The sequence below is a fragment of the Strigops habroptila genome, chromosome 11 (genome assembly GCF_004027225.2).
Source record: "Strigops habroptila isolate Jane chromosome 11, bStrHab1.2.pri, whole genome shotgun sequence".
Lineage (NCBI taxonomy): Eukaryota > Metazoa > Chordata > Aves > Psittaciformes > Psittacidae > Strigops > Strigops habroptila.
This window is the reverse complement of record NC_046360.1, coordinates 11,130,172-11,143,625: the sequence shown is the minus strand read 5'-3', so window position 1 is coordinate 11,143,625 and position 13,454 is coordinate 11,130,172. Positions and strand designations below refer to the sequence as shown.

The 13,454-nt window shown below is 45.7% G+C and overlaps 1 protein-coding gene across 5 annotated transcripts in view; it reads left to right on the top strand.

Annotated features, from left to right (window-relative positions):
• LIMK2 (LIM domain kinase 2) overlaps positions 1-13,454 on the top strand; it is a 32,425-nt gene that overhangs the window by 13,325 nt on the left and 5,646 nt on the right. For 3 of the 5 annotated variants that reach the window (XM_030500406.1, XM_030500409.1, XM_030500408.1), the window contains 11 exons: positions 3,060-3,195; positions 4,476-4,585; positions 4,830-5,018; positions 5,510-5,615; positions 6,975-7,171; positions 7,891-8,077; positions 10,451-10,537; positions 11,264-11,395; positions 11,661-11,717; positions 11,906-11,971; positions 12,794-12,968. In XM_030500406.1, coding sequence (XP_030356266.1) covers positions 3,060-3,195; positions 4,476-4,585; positions 4,830-5,018; positions 5,510-5,615; positions 6,975-7,171; positions 7,891-8,077; positions 10,451-10,537; positions 11,264-11,395; positions 11,661-11,717; positions 11,906-11,971; positions 12,794-12,968 — 1,442 coding nt within the window. Of the gene's footprint in view, positions 1-3,059; positions 3,196-4,475; positions 4,586-4,829; positions 5,019-5,509; positions 5,616-6,974; positions 7,172-7,890; positions 8,078-8,820; positions 8,838-10,428; positions 10,538-11,263; positions 11,396-11,660; positions 11,718-11,905; positions 11,972-12,793; positions 12,969-13,454 lie in introns of all 5 variants that reach the window. The other 2 variants (XM_030500405.1, XM_030500407.1) reach the window with 1 other exon arrangement.

Below are 13,454 nucleotides of genomic sequence, written 5' to 3'. Positions count from 1 at the left end.
CTGGCAATGGCAGTGCTGTAGTGCCACGCACACTAAGTGAGGAGGGAAATGAAGCAGCGATAACTCTCATATCTTCTGTGATAAAATTCTGACATATCTCTTCATCAGAATCATGTGGAACAGTCATGTGATGCCTTTATCATTTGGGTGAAGGCACTGAAATAGTTGAAACAGGTCTTGAAGCTGTACCTGTGTGCTGTCAGCCAGTTCTCCACACCTGGCAAATCTAAAGCCTCTTCTCCATTGCAGAATACATGGCAAGTAGCAACAGAAGGTGCTGCTTGGCAATACCGGCCATAGCCATGTCCTTTTGCTGCAGCCACTTAGCCCCATTACCACCATCTACCCTCTCTGGGGCTGGTTGCTTTGTTCCTATTGCCTCATTGCCCTGGGTGGGGTTCTGAGCCTTAAGCTGCAAACTTGTCCTGCCCAGATTTGTTTAATTGCATAGCAAAGAGCTGACTGCTTGCTGGCTCCACCTCTTTACCTTCATTTTGCTATGGGTGTGTTGCAAATTAGATACCAGTGCTTATTTCTGGATGGAAGCAAACTAATCAAAGTGCTGTAAGGTTGGAATCAAACCATGAAGAAGTAGGGGAAAGATAAAGGGAAGATGAGTGTATGTGACCCTCGGGAACCCATCTAAACAGAACTGCAGGTGTGTTGCTTTTGCAGCAATTTTAGATTTTCTTAGGGAGAAAAAGGAGTGGTTGAAGGTGAAATTGAAGAGGGGCGAGGAAGGGAAGGTGGTGTGCTTAAAACCAACTGAATAAATAACCCACCTGCTTGGAGAGAACTTGGACAGAGAGCGAAGTCTTGAAGTCCTGGTGGAGCAGTCTCCAGTGTTGCTGTCTGCATCCCAAGCGCAGGTCTGGTCACAGCTCCATTTGAAGATGTAATCACCCTCGAAGCACGCACTGGTACAGGCATGTACGGAGGAGGTGGATAAGTCTGAGGGATCCGATTTGCCCATGCTGAGCCAGATGTTCCTGCCACAAGGCGATAGAAATCTTTGCTGTTAGTCTCCACTTGCTCTTTTCTCCCTCCCACTCACCTACTTGATCACTCAGCGTGGGGTATTTACTGCAAATGAAAGCCAAAGGCTAGTGAGTTAAGGCAAAATGCATTGCAATGCCTTCTAGGTCTCTTGCATACCATGAGCAGGATGTAACTATGACAGTGCCCCAAGGCTGAGGCTGTAATGATGCTTGTACCATGTATAGTATAGCAGCGTTAAGTTACTGCTCCCCCTGCCTCAGACAAAATTGGCAGGGCCTGTTGCACGTGCTGGAGTTCCTTCCCATCACTGACGAAAGGGGGGCTGAGAGGGAACAGGGTTTGGAGCTCCTCAGCTGGGAGAATAAACACTATAAGAGCCAAATACGTTAGAAGGAGCAACTTTCCTGAGGGTAGGGTACGGCACTGAATACCTCATGAGGTGTGTTTTCCCCTAAAACCATAGGCTGATTACAAGCAGCTTCACCTTGTTGCTGTACAGTCTCTTGAGATGGAGCAAATAACTCTCTCCATGTCGGAGCACGACCGCTTCGCATATTGTAAGCTGGTGGAGTTTACAAGGACTGTCTCTGGCACAAATAAGCTTTCAGGAAGCTTGTGAAAGGTGAAGTCTACAACATGGTAGACCTGACAGCACGTAGAATGTGCGCCTCCACTGCCACTAGCTGACCTCAGTGCATTTGGTGCTGTCCAGGGGGGCATACACCCACTGAAACCCACACCCTGGTGCCAGGGGTTCCCCTCCAACATAGTACCTGAGACAGCTGTTGGGGTAAGGTGCAGAAGCAGCTCTTCCTTCCACATTTGGGAAAGCATCTTGCTGACAACAGTGTTGGTCCTGGAGGTGTTTCTTTGAACCAGTTACTGGTGACTCACCCTGCTTGGATTCTGCGCTCAGAAATTGAGATACCAGATTAATAATACCAGATACCAATACTGCATTAATTTCCCTTTTAAAGTCTGAGAACATGCTGCCCAGGGCTAATGGAATAATCTTTAGTGATGCAACTGCTGTCTGTACCTTATCTCTCCATTAAGTCACACCTCCACGCTGCAGATGTTAAACTCCCTTGCCCAGTGCATCCTGCTGAGGCAGGATTATTTTGTGTTCAGGAAGCCTGAAGATCTGGATTCTGCTTGTGATTTGCTAAAATGACATCTGTAGTAGAATTGCTGCATCTTTTTCCTTGGTTTTTTTTGGGGGGGAGGGAGGGTAGATAGAGGGTTAATAATGGCTGTTTGTTGAACGGGAGCTACCACTGGTATCTGAAGGATTTTGAGACTCCCTTCGTGAAATTAGACAAATAGTTTTGTTTTGGGGTTTGTGGGTTTTTTGGTTGGTTGGTTATATTTGGTTTTGTCTCATGCACTGTCAACAGCAGAAGGAAAGGGAAAGCAATTGGTGAGGAGAGGTGGAGGACTTTCATCACTGTTAACTGGTGGATGCAGTAAGTATGTGGAGTTCAAAGGATGAACTGCTTTGAAAACTCTCCTTCAAATGGATAGTGCTGCAGTTTACCTTCTGGAAGAGGCCTACCTACAGAAGAATAGAAAAGCTTTCCACAAGGCAAAACTGGCTTTGCTTTGCATAGGAAAGTGGATCCTGCCTCTGTCCCCCTTCCTAAACTGGCTGAGGAGATGGGTGCTCTGGCACAAGAACAGTGTGATGCTGTAGAAACACATCAGACCTTTCTGTGTACTGGGTAGCCCTGCAGCTGGAAGCTTGCTTCCAGGAAGAGGGAGAAAGCACAGGAGCAGAATCTATAATGCAGAATTTATAAACCTACTGATGTGGTTTAATAAATGGATGGGATTTGCTTTAAACTTTGGAAGCTTGTCTTTTCCTTTGTATTGGGTGATACCACCTCTCCTTACAAACCTTGTGTCTAGTTCAGTTGAAAAACTATTGGGAAATGGAGGGGTTTAGTACATCCATAACTGGAAGAGCTGATGGTGAGCTGCTGCTCCATGCAGTACAGGCCCTTTTTCATTGTTTTCTGACTTGTTGCCGACTGGAACTTTGTCTTTTTGTTTCTTTCAAGGTGCTCTGAATGTCAGGATCCCCTCACTAACTTGTACCATGAGAAAGATGGGAAGCTGTACTGTCACAAAGACTACTGGGGGAAGTTTGGGGAATTTTGCCACGGCTGCTCTCTGCTGATGACTGGACCTGTGATGGTAAGGACTCTGAAGGACTCTTGCCTGGAGGCAGAGCATGCCTGCTTCCAACTCCTCCAACTTGGCTGGGAGTCATCCTAGCTGTTCAGATAACCAAATAAACTGAAGGTAATAGTCTCCTTACTATGCTAATCTCTAATCAGAGATTAAAAATGAGGCTTGTATGTGCATCTTCTAGATAAAGATTACTTTTGAACAAGGGTAGCTCTTAAAGGAGGGGGCGTTATGAGGATCCGAAGCATCAAAGACAGTAAGGTGCTGAAATGCACAAGCATGAGAAGTAGAAAAGTGATTCAGGGGATATCTGTTCAGTTTCCTTAGCACAGTGCTTTTAGTGTCTCCATGGGGTGATTTTCCACTGCACTGCAGAGTCAAACCTCTCAGCCCAGGATAAGCAGCAGGTTCTGGCTTTGGGAAAGGTTGCCATCCATGTCCCACCTATGCTGTGGCCAGAGTGGGTTTCTTGAAGTGTCCTGAAATAGTGCTAGCCCCAGTTGCTTTGAAGCATTGAACTCTGCCTGCGCAATATGGGGCTCACCTAAATGTTCCCATCCTTGCCACAACCTTGCAAATAATTAACTTTTAAAACTGTCAAGAATGAAATATAGCCACCATTTTTCTGAGGCCTAAATAAAAGCGGCATGGTACTCGGTAATGATTGCTACCTCAAAGGGAAGTACTGAAAAAAGCACAGACGATTTCTCATTGCCTGCAGAAGTCTTTGCAAAATACTGTCAATAAGAGAAGTTCTTATAAGGAAAAGAAAAACAGATCAATGAATAAAAATATTCTTTAAAGGTATTTTGTTGTCTCAGTCTCAACTCACCTTTTTTTTCCTGTCAGCTGGCTGGTAAAGTATCTGAATTTGTGCATTGCAGGTCTGCCAAGAAAAAACCAGCCCTTTCAGCCGTATGAATTCAGGCGTAACATTAGTTATCTTGCCAAGAGCAACTGAACAGGAAGGTTTAATAGGTTTAATAGCTTGTTTACTAGTCTGCAGCAGACTATCAACTGTTTTTGATAGTTGAGCAGCTGCCAAATATAGCAGAGGTTCCTGCACAAGCTTTACTTTGCATGTTGACATGTTTGTTTCAGAGAAGATTTGCAAACAGGGTGCCAAGGATGGTGTTCAGGAAAGGTAGAGTGGACTCATAAAACTCTCCAGTGAAAAGCTGCCGCTTGATTTGAGATCTGAATGAACATATTAAGGAGAGGAAAGCCATAGCTGCATCTTCTGATGGGTTTTGGCCCTGCTAAGCTACTCCCTTTTCTGTCTGTAGGTGGCTGGCGAATACAAGTATCACCCTGAGTGCTTTGCTTGTATGAGCTGCAAAGTGATCATTGAAGATGGGGACACTTACGCACTCGTGCAACATTCCACTCTCTACTGGTAAGACTGGCTGCACGCTTTGCCACAGAGCTGCTCCCTGCTGGATGTGTAAGCCATGTTTAGCTGGCTCAGTGTGGGCCAGCTCAATGCTACACTAAGGAATGCCAGGAAGCTGCCTTTTGGGGGAGGGAGGAATGGTGTAAGCACTAACAACTATAAGTTACGGTCGATGAAAGAACTTAGAAGTGCGAGTTTGGCAGGGGGGATGGGACGCTGCTATAATGACTTTCTTCACTTCTTTTAGTGGAAAATGCCATAACCAGATTGTGCTGACACCGATGATAGAAAAACACTCTATTGAGTCTCTGCGTGAGCAGCTGCCTCATACGCTGACCCTCATCTCCATGCCAGCAGCTACTGACGGCAAGAGGGGGTTCTCTGTGTCTGTTGAAGGTGGCTGCTCCAGCTATGCCACTGGTGTCCAGGTGAAAAAGTGAGTATGACCAGGTCGTGTGTAATGTCTGTGCTGAGGGAGCTGGTAAAAATCCTGCAGCACTGCTGTCCTGCCAGCTGCTTTAACTGATGAGGGGACCTGTCTCAGCACAACAGGGACAGCTAACGGCTGTTTGTGTTTGATCTCCATTTCACTCTCCATTTCACTCATGTCCTTAAGTGATAACTTTATTTCTCAGAGCTATTCTTCACCAAAAACATTTGGAGAATGTTTTTCTTCATACATATATTCTTCACACAAAACATTTGGAGAATTGTGATGGACTAACAATTTTTGCCATTGGGCAAATGAAGAGCTCTCCCCAGATCAGCTCAGACCTAAGCACTTGGTCTAACAGTAGCTCCCTGTGTTGGTAGATTAGTGTTGTTTTATTTCAGAATACCAATATGAAGGGAAGCATCAGAGATCAATTGTTTTCTATAATTTTGGCTAAGCTGACTTCACACACATGCTGTAATTCCCATGTTTAGAGTGAACAGGATGCACATCAGCCCAGATGTCCGGAACGCCATCCACCCTGCAGATCGTATCCTGGAGATTAATGGAGCTCCTATTCGTACGTTACAAGTGGAGGAGGTGGGTAGAGTTCTGTTCTGAAGCCTCCTTCTCTTCTGCCTTCCTACAGCTTTTCTGTTTCTTGGCACTGTTCTCCCACCCTATATACAGTGTGTGTACACCCATAGTACTCATGCTGGAAGTAGGAATAAGCATGAAGACATGCTTTGCTACCCCTTGCAGCTGAAGAGGAAAATGTAACAGATGGAAATGCGATTAGGATGCAGGTCTGATTTTGTGGCATTCAAACATGAAGGGAGGTAATAGAAGTGTAGGGCTGTGACATCTCAGAGGACAGAGAGGCTGTGAAGAGTCTTCATGCTAGTGAAGTCTACTGTTCTGATCATTTTAGAGGCAACTGCTAAGAGACAAAGCCTCAGCTAATCCTAGGGATGAGTTTCCCATTGCAATAAAAAAAGTATTTGATGTCTGTATTTACAAGTAAAAGTGTTTGATGTCTGTATTTCTATCGGGTGATGCTGAGTCTAGTGAGAATACCATTGCCTTCACTATGCAAGAGTTTTATTTACTGTCAGTGCTAAAGAGGAGCGCAATAGACATCTCTCAGACAAATCTCCATGTAGCTTTTGCAAAGCAGGTTTTTGCAGCACTGTTCAGGATAGAAGCTTGTGTTGTTTATCAGCACTTCTGAGTTGATAGTTGATATTCTGAGAAGTGTTGGAAAAAAAAAGTGTTTCATAGAACCACAGAATACCAGGTTGGAAGGGACCTGCAGGATCAACTGCTCCAACCTTTCTTGGCAAAAGCATGGTCTAGACAAGACGGCCCAGCACCTGGTCCAGCCAAATCTGGAAAGTGTCCAGCGTTGGGGAATCCACCATTTCCCTGGGGAGAGTATCTTAATGGCTGATTGTTCTTAATTGTCCTCTTGAGTCCAATCTGAATCTCCCCAGGGTTAACTTGTACCCATTACCCCTCATCTTTTCCTTGTGACTCCTTGTAAAAAGGGAGTCTCCATCTTGTAGCCACCCTTTAAATACTGGAATATGGTCATAAGGTCTCCCCTAAACCTTCTTTTCTCCAGGCTGAACAAACTCCCCTCTCTCAGCCTTTCCTCATATAGCAGGATGCCCAGTCCTTGGATCATCTTTGTGACCCTTTTCTGGACCTTCTCTACCCTGTCTGCAGCTTTTTTTATGTAGGTCATTTGTAGGTGACCAGAAAGAAGAGGATTTGAATAGTGTAACAACTTCTGTATTACTACCTTGATCTGCCTGCGTGCAACTAAACCACAGCTGTGGAGTGCGGTCACTGAACTCTGTACTCTGATTGCTGAGGAGCATTCTGCTGCGTCTCCTCTATCTCCTGTCATTGTGTTGCTCCTTTGTGCTATCATCCTGTGCTTTGGTTTGATTTCAGGTGGAGGAGCTGATCCGCAAGACAAGCCAGACGCTTCAGCTGCTGATCGAGCACGACCCTGTCTCGCAGCACTTGGACAGGCTTCGTCTGGACTCCCTTCTTCCCACCCACGTAAAGCCGCCCGTTTCCCCGCGCTCCCTTTCACCACTGGACATCAAGGAGAATCTGGAAGGAACGCTCCGACGGCGCTCCCTCAGGTGAAGACCTGGAAGTGCTGCCTCTGACCTTGCTTGCCTTTGCCCTTTGCTACCTGGCTGGGCTGCTCTGTGCCTTATGATTGCACTTGCCTGCAGAGACATGACTCATCTCTAATATAAGCCTTGGTGTAAACCATTGGCGAAGCAGCGGAGAGCTTTAGATTGAGCTATTGACATATATTCTCTCCATTCCCTTTCAGATGGCAAACTTTCCTTAATAAAAAATATGGAGCTCTACTTTTAACACAGAAAAGCTACTAAGTTTTGCAGTTAGCAAATGGAAAGGTCTGATTTTTACCAGCCTTAAACAGCTGAGGAAGAATGTGTCCTTAAAGGGAAATATGGCTGAGACATGGGACTTGGGGAAAATATTGTCTTCTTAGTATGAGGCACTCAGTTGCTCATTTAATCATTTACCAGTATTTTAATCTTTGTTTAGAGATAGCAAGTGCTGTGTTTCACAGCTTCCTCCTCCTCCTGTTCACAGAGCTCCACCTCTGACAGTCCAGGAGATGTGTTGCTGTTAGGCAGCCCTGACCTGGAAGCTGCTCTAGGTTTGTAAAGAGCTTCCACAGTGCTGAGAGAGCATCTGGCTTTTGAGGTACAGAGAGCACCGAAACGCATCTAGAAACTGGACCTTTAGGAGCTGAGGATGGGATATGTTGGACAAAAGGTTTCCTAGCAGCTTCCCTGATCTTTCTGTCTCCTTTGTTTTCTAGGCGAAGTAACAGCATTTCTAAGTCTCCTGGTCCCAGTTCTCCAAAGGAACCGCTCCTCCTGAGCCGTGACATCAGTCGTTCAGAATCCCTACGATCCTCTTCTAGCTGCACCCAGAAAATCTTCCGGCCCTGTGAACTGATTCATGGAGAAGTGCTAGGAAAAGGATTTTTTGGACAAGTAATCAAGGTGAGGGAGGTCCCCAAGCATTCATCATTTACTTTGATTACAGCAGTATCTGCCTATCTCAGGATCCTTCACCACTGTCTCAGTAGCCTTTGCCTTGCCGTAGTGATTGGTGATAAAACTCACCTGGTTTGCTCAGTGAGATCCATTTCTCTTTCATGCCCTGACCATGAGTGTCTCTGGCTGCAGGCAATTTTGACTTTGTCCCCTTTGAATGCCAACCTTGGGCATACATACTCATCTCTTAAGTTAGATTTAGAGCTCCAGAGTGCCTGTGTCACAGCAACCATCTGGGTGAGGTGGGAGAATGGGGAACAAACTACGCTTTCTCTTACGAGCATCTTTCCTATGAAGAGGTGCATTCAACTTCCCAGTACAGCATTTCTCACTCTCCCTTGGTGTGCCATGCTGAGAGATTTGCCAGGCTGATGTAGTGACCATCTCTGAATCCCCAGCAGAGCCTAAATGGCTTGTCAGTGTGCTGTTAGTGGTCAGGTCTTGCATGATTCTCACAGTTAAAATCTCCATTAATAGCAGTTCTCTTGTATTTAAGCCCCAGTCTTGACTGAGGGTGCTTCAGCAGCTATTCACCATGTTATGGGACTTCTCTCCTCACACCTGTATAAACTTCAGGTGTCCAGCCACCATATTCATCTCATGCTTCCATGGGAGGTGGTGAGCCAGTACTACAGACCCAATGCTTTTGATCCATACTAATGAGCATTTCTCTTCTCCTCTGCTCATAGAGAAATAACAGGTCCAGGTAAGCAGAACCTTTCCTCTGTCGCATGCTTTTGTCATCTGTGTCCCCACAGTTAATGGCACAAAGACTCTTTTTTTTTCTGCTCAAGTTACCCAATAGCCATCCTGTTCTGGTGCATGCTCTGGGAGTTAAAATTGCCCTCTTGGAGGTTCATGGTGACACTTGTTTCAGTTTTGCTGGTATGTCAGCTTAAGAATGGCACATAGCCTTGTCTTGTCTTTGTCTCTTCACTTATCTTTATCTTTGGGTATTAGATGTCCCTGGCTTTCATGTCCCTGGCTGAAATGTGTAGTGTTCCCTGGCTCGCTACTTGTTTATGGATGCTTGATTTCAGATGGGAGCAGAAGAATACTGTACTCTTGCTTTTGTTGTGTTATTCCATGCATTTGTATTCCACCTATATCAGCCGTGTTATGTCCCACGGTTCTAAACAGAACTAGTGTGCCACAGTGTTTGCAAGAGCTTATAAACTTCCTAAATACTATAACTGGGTCTTGTGTTCTGGATTGCAGTTCTAGAGGTTTTCTGAAAGGCTTTTTGTTTTAAAGGGTCTGAGGCCTTTCTTGAGCTGCAGATTGACTGCTTCTGGTGCAACAAGTACTGTATCATCTGGTCACAACAGTTCCTTTTTGTTCCTAGAGAGAAGGTGGTAGTTTAGTTAGGTGGAGATCTTAGGGAGACTAAGCTGTCCGAATTAAGCAACTGAAGGGGAGAGGATTTCCAGGAAAACCTGTTTATCAGAATTTGGACCCTTTCTGCTCACTCATGCACCTGGTGCAAGCAAGGCAGAGCTAGTCAAAAGAAACCTCTAGAATACAGCAAAATGACAGGAACTAGTTGGATACAGGCAAACAGCTCTTGAGTAACTGGAAAGGCCTTCCATGTCCAGAGACAGAAAATTTATTACCTGATGTTTATAGCAGATTTCTGTGTGTTTGCCACCGTCGTGGGACATTTCCTTGCAGGTAGCAATACACCGCTCCCAAGGAGCATGGTGAAATAACTGCTTTCTGCCTTAACTGAACAGCCTGTACATCCCAGTTCGCATGAGTAACTTCGATAAGCTCATCAGAAACCACCAGGCTTCAGAGTTCCTACAAAACCAAAGCATGTAGTAATGTAGAGTGAGGTGGTTTGGTTTGGTTTCTGATACAAGTGAACGTGGGTTCCTTTGCTGATTCAGAATGTAGTTGTTAGGGTCTGTGTACAAAACATGAGCATCGTGCTGGGCAAATACTTTCTGGAACGGAACCTAAGGCGTGCACCAGTACAGAGCTGATGCCTTCAGTGGCTTTGACAGCCTGTATGCATGCTCAGCCCTATGCTGCCTAATGTGGAGACTTCAGCTCTGGCTCTTGGGATGCTGTTGATCTCCTGGTATGATCCTCTGTCAGCGTTAGGTAGTTTCTGTTTTACATACAGGATCTTTGCTGAATTCTGCAAGAAGCAATTTTATGCTGTTTTTTGCAGATCCCCAGGCTCTGAATTTTCTCCCATCTATTTCCCGCTCTGTATGGAAGGGAATGTTACCCTCTCTTTCAGAAGAGTTGCAAGAGCATTGGAGCTATGTATTCTTGAACCTTGCCTGTAGTTGTGGTTTCTGTTTCCACCAGGTGACTCACAAAGCAACAGGAAAGGTGATGGTGATGAAGGAGGTGATTCGCTATGATGAGGAAACACAGAAGACTTTCTTGACAGAGGTAGGAGTCTTGCAAATATTGCGAAAAGATTTTGAGCCAGCAGTGTGTGGAACTCTCTTCCGTCTTATCCATAGAGTGATCATGCCAGCATCCTGGCAGGAATCAAGGCACTGAGGAGGGAGACAGCACACAGGGAAAAGCTGACATGAGCTGGATGTTTGCTGCAACAAAGTGTGACTCACACCGAGCACTAGACATGGCTTCAGTTCCCAGTTCATTAATTTTTCAGTGATAAAAAGCAGCCTGAGCCTGAGGCAAGTGGAGCTGTGCACTACATAAAGGATTTATCCTTTGAGCCTTGTGCATAAATACAAATGATGAGGGCCAGTATCTGTAAGATATTTAAGACTCCTTCTGTATTTAAACTATTTTCTTGTTGGCTGTCTACCATGCTTTTTAAAGTCAGATTTAGCTTAAAGGCAGCTCCCTAAACACCTAATGCTGCTATTCCAGCCCTGACACATACCGCACGGACCCCATAGCTGCCCTGGAGAGCTCCTGTCTCTTAAAAGCTAGCCGAACTTAAGAGCACTCTCCTTAAAGACTAAGATCAGGTTAATTGCACAGCATGAAAATGAAGAGGCAACATTTAATTGATTGCTTAAGATTAGGGTTTGAGTGTACTCTGTGATTCCTAGGGGGTACCTCTAGCATTGTCACCACAGAGCAGATCTGTCAGGACTTGTTTCATTATCTTCATTGGGGTGGGATGTCTCTGCTTCCCAGGTGAAAGTGATGCACAGCCTGGACCACCCCAATGTGCTGAAGTTCATTGGTGTACTGTACAAGGACAAGAAGCTGAATCTCCTCACTGAGTACATCGAGGGAGGCACCCTGAAGGACTTCCTTCGCAATGCAGTGAGTATGGAAGCCTGGTAGACCTCTGCTCAATGAGGCTGACTGTGGTGTTGGTTGTACCAGCCTTATGGTACTTTCGTTAGTCTTCTCTGGAGTTGTGTGGAAAAGCTTCTTCATACCTATGGGTAGCCTGAGGCAGAAATCGCTTTCTTCCTGGGGCTGTATCATCTTTCTCTGACTGCTGCAAGAGTCCCTGTTGCAGGAGAATTGCTGTCACGAGCTGGCTGGTAAGACAGGCTCTGACCATTGAGGACTTATCTTTCAGGACCCGTTTCCCTGGGAGCAGAAGGTCAGCTTTGCCAAAGGAATTGCCTCTGGAATGGTGAGTTAGACTGTCCCTTTGTCACAGAGCAAACTTCCAGGGTCAGGGTTAGCTGCTTCAGCAGGGTGGTGTATGAGGGGTTTTGGATGCTGCCTGACTGCTAGTATCTGGCTGTTGAGGTCTTTTAAATGTGAAGGGGCACATTCCCCTGGGAACCCCTAACGCCAAGTTTTCTTCCTCTGTTTCAGGCTTACTTGCACTCCATGTGCATCATTCACAGAGACCTGAATTCACACAATTGCCTAATCAAGTTGGTGAGCTACACCTCTGTTCCCCACAGCATGCTGCTCCCGTGCTTGTCATTTTCCTCCTTTGGTTTTCTCCATGTGATCTTTCCTCTTTTGTCAGAATGGAACTGATTTCAGAGAGGCTTTTAGTGCCCTAAACAAGGGAGCTTCATCTTCACACAGGATTTTCCAGACTGATCTAGCTCTCCCTGTTTCTTCATTCTGTTCTCTCATCCCCTTTCCTGTGGTAGCATCTCCTGTTAACAGCCACGTTACGAGAGCTAGTACAGTTCTGTTTCTTATCTCAACTATGAAATGTTCTTTGCAGCTGCTTCTGTTCTTTCAACCACTTGATGACTTTTTTGTTGGCACTCAGGATTCAGACAAGTGCGCAGGTGTGTGCACATGTGTGTGCTCTCTCTTTTTGAAATGTTAGGAGGCCACAAGATTTTTGTGTAGTTTCATTCCCTCAAGCCTTACCTTTGTTCACTGGCTGAAATATGAGATTAGCATGTGGGCTTCAAATGACCCAGGATGAAAGTCTAAACTAATTCCCGGCCAGGTAGAATAGGAAGGTCTGAAAAGAAAGGTCCAGGTTTGCCCTGGCAAAAGTAGCCACATCGATGGGATTAGTGTTAGTGACTGCACAGAAAATAAGACAATGATGAGAAGAAATGCTAGGTGGGGATTGTGAATTGGGTGTCTAGGCAGCTTGCTGTGCTCATCTGGCTGCAGGAAACCTTGTTAGTTTCCCTTACAGTGTAGTTGACAGCAAAGAGGAATTGCAGGCTCTTTGCTCTTGAAAGGAGCTGAGCATAATCGGTGGCTTGTACTAAATCCCTTGTGCAGGATAAGACAGTGGTGGTGGCTGACTTCGGTCTGTCTCGGCTGATTGTGGAGGAGAGGAAAAAGCCCACTTTGGAGAAGCCATCGGCCAAGAAACGAACCCTACGCAAGAGTGACAGGAAGAAGCGCTACACGGTGGTTGGCAACCCGTACTGGATGGCCCCAGAGATGCTCAATGGTAAGACACTGATACCAAGGTGCAGGTGAGGTGGCAGCCTGTGACAAGGTACAGGGATGATAAGATTACTGAAAGCTTCTGAGCCCTAGTAACAACCAAACCTATTAGGGTCTATGGTTTTAGACCTGCTGATATACAAGCTTATTTATACACACAGGTATCCTAGCTGCACTGCTTTTGCAGTACCTGACCTGATAAGCCTTTGTACCAGCTGAGGTAATGTTTCTGGCTTGACAGGAGGATTCTTCAGGAGGGCAGCAGGCCTAAACTGCTCTGATCCGGATAACAGGCAAGACAAAAGAGGCCTGAAATAAGACTGAACCTGAGATCATTTTCTGTTATAGCCTCATGCTTTGGAACTGCCCCTTGAGACAGGGAATCACTAAACTCCAGGATGAGGCTTACATGTGCTGTTGTGTAGATCCAGGGAGAAACCATCTGCTGCCAGGTTTCCTGAAGCCTCAGGATTGGGGTGGGAGTTGTCCA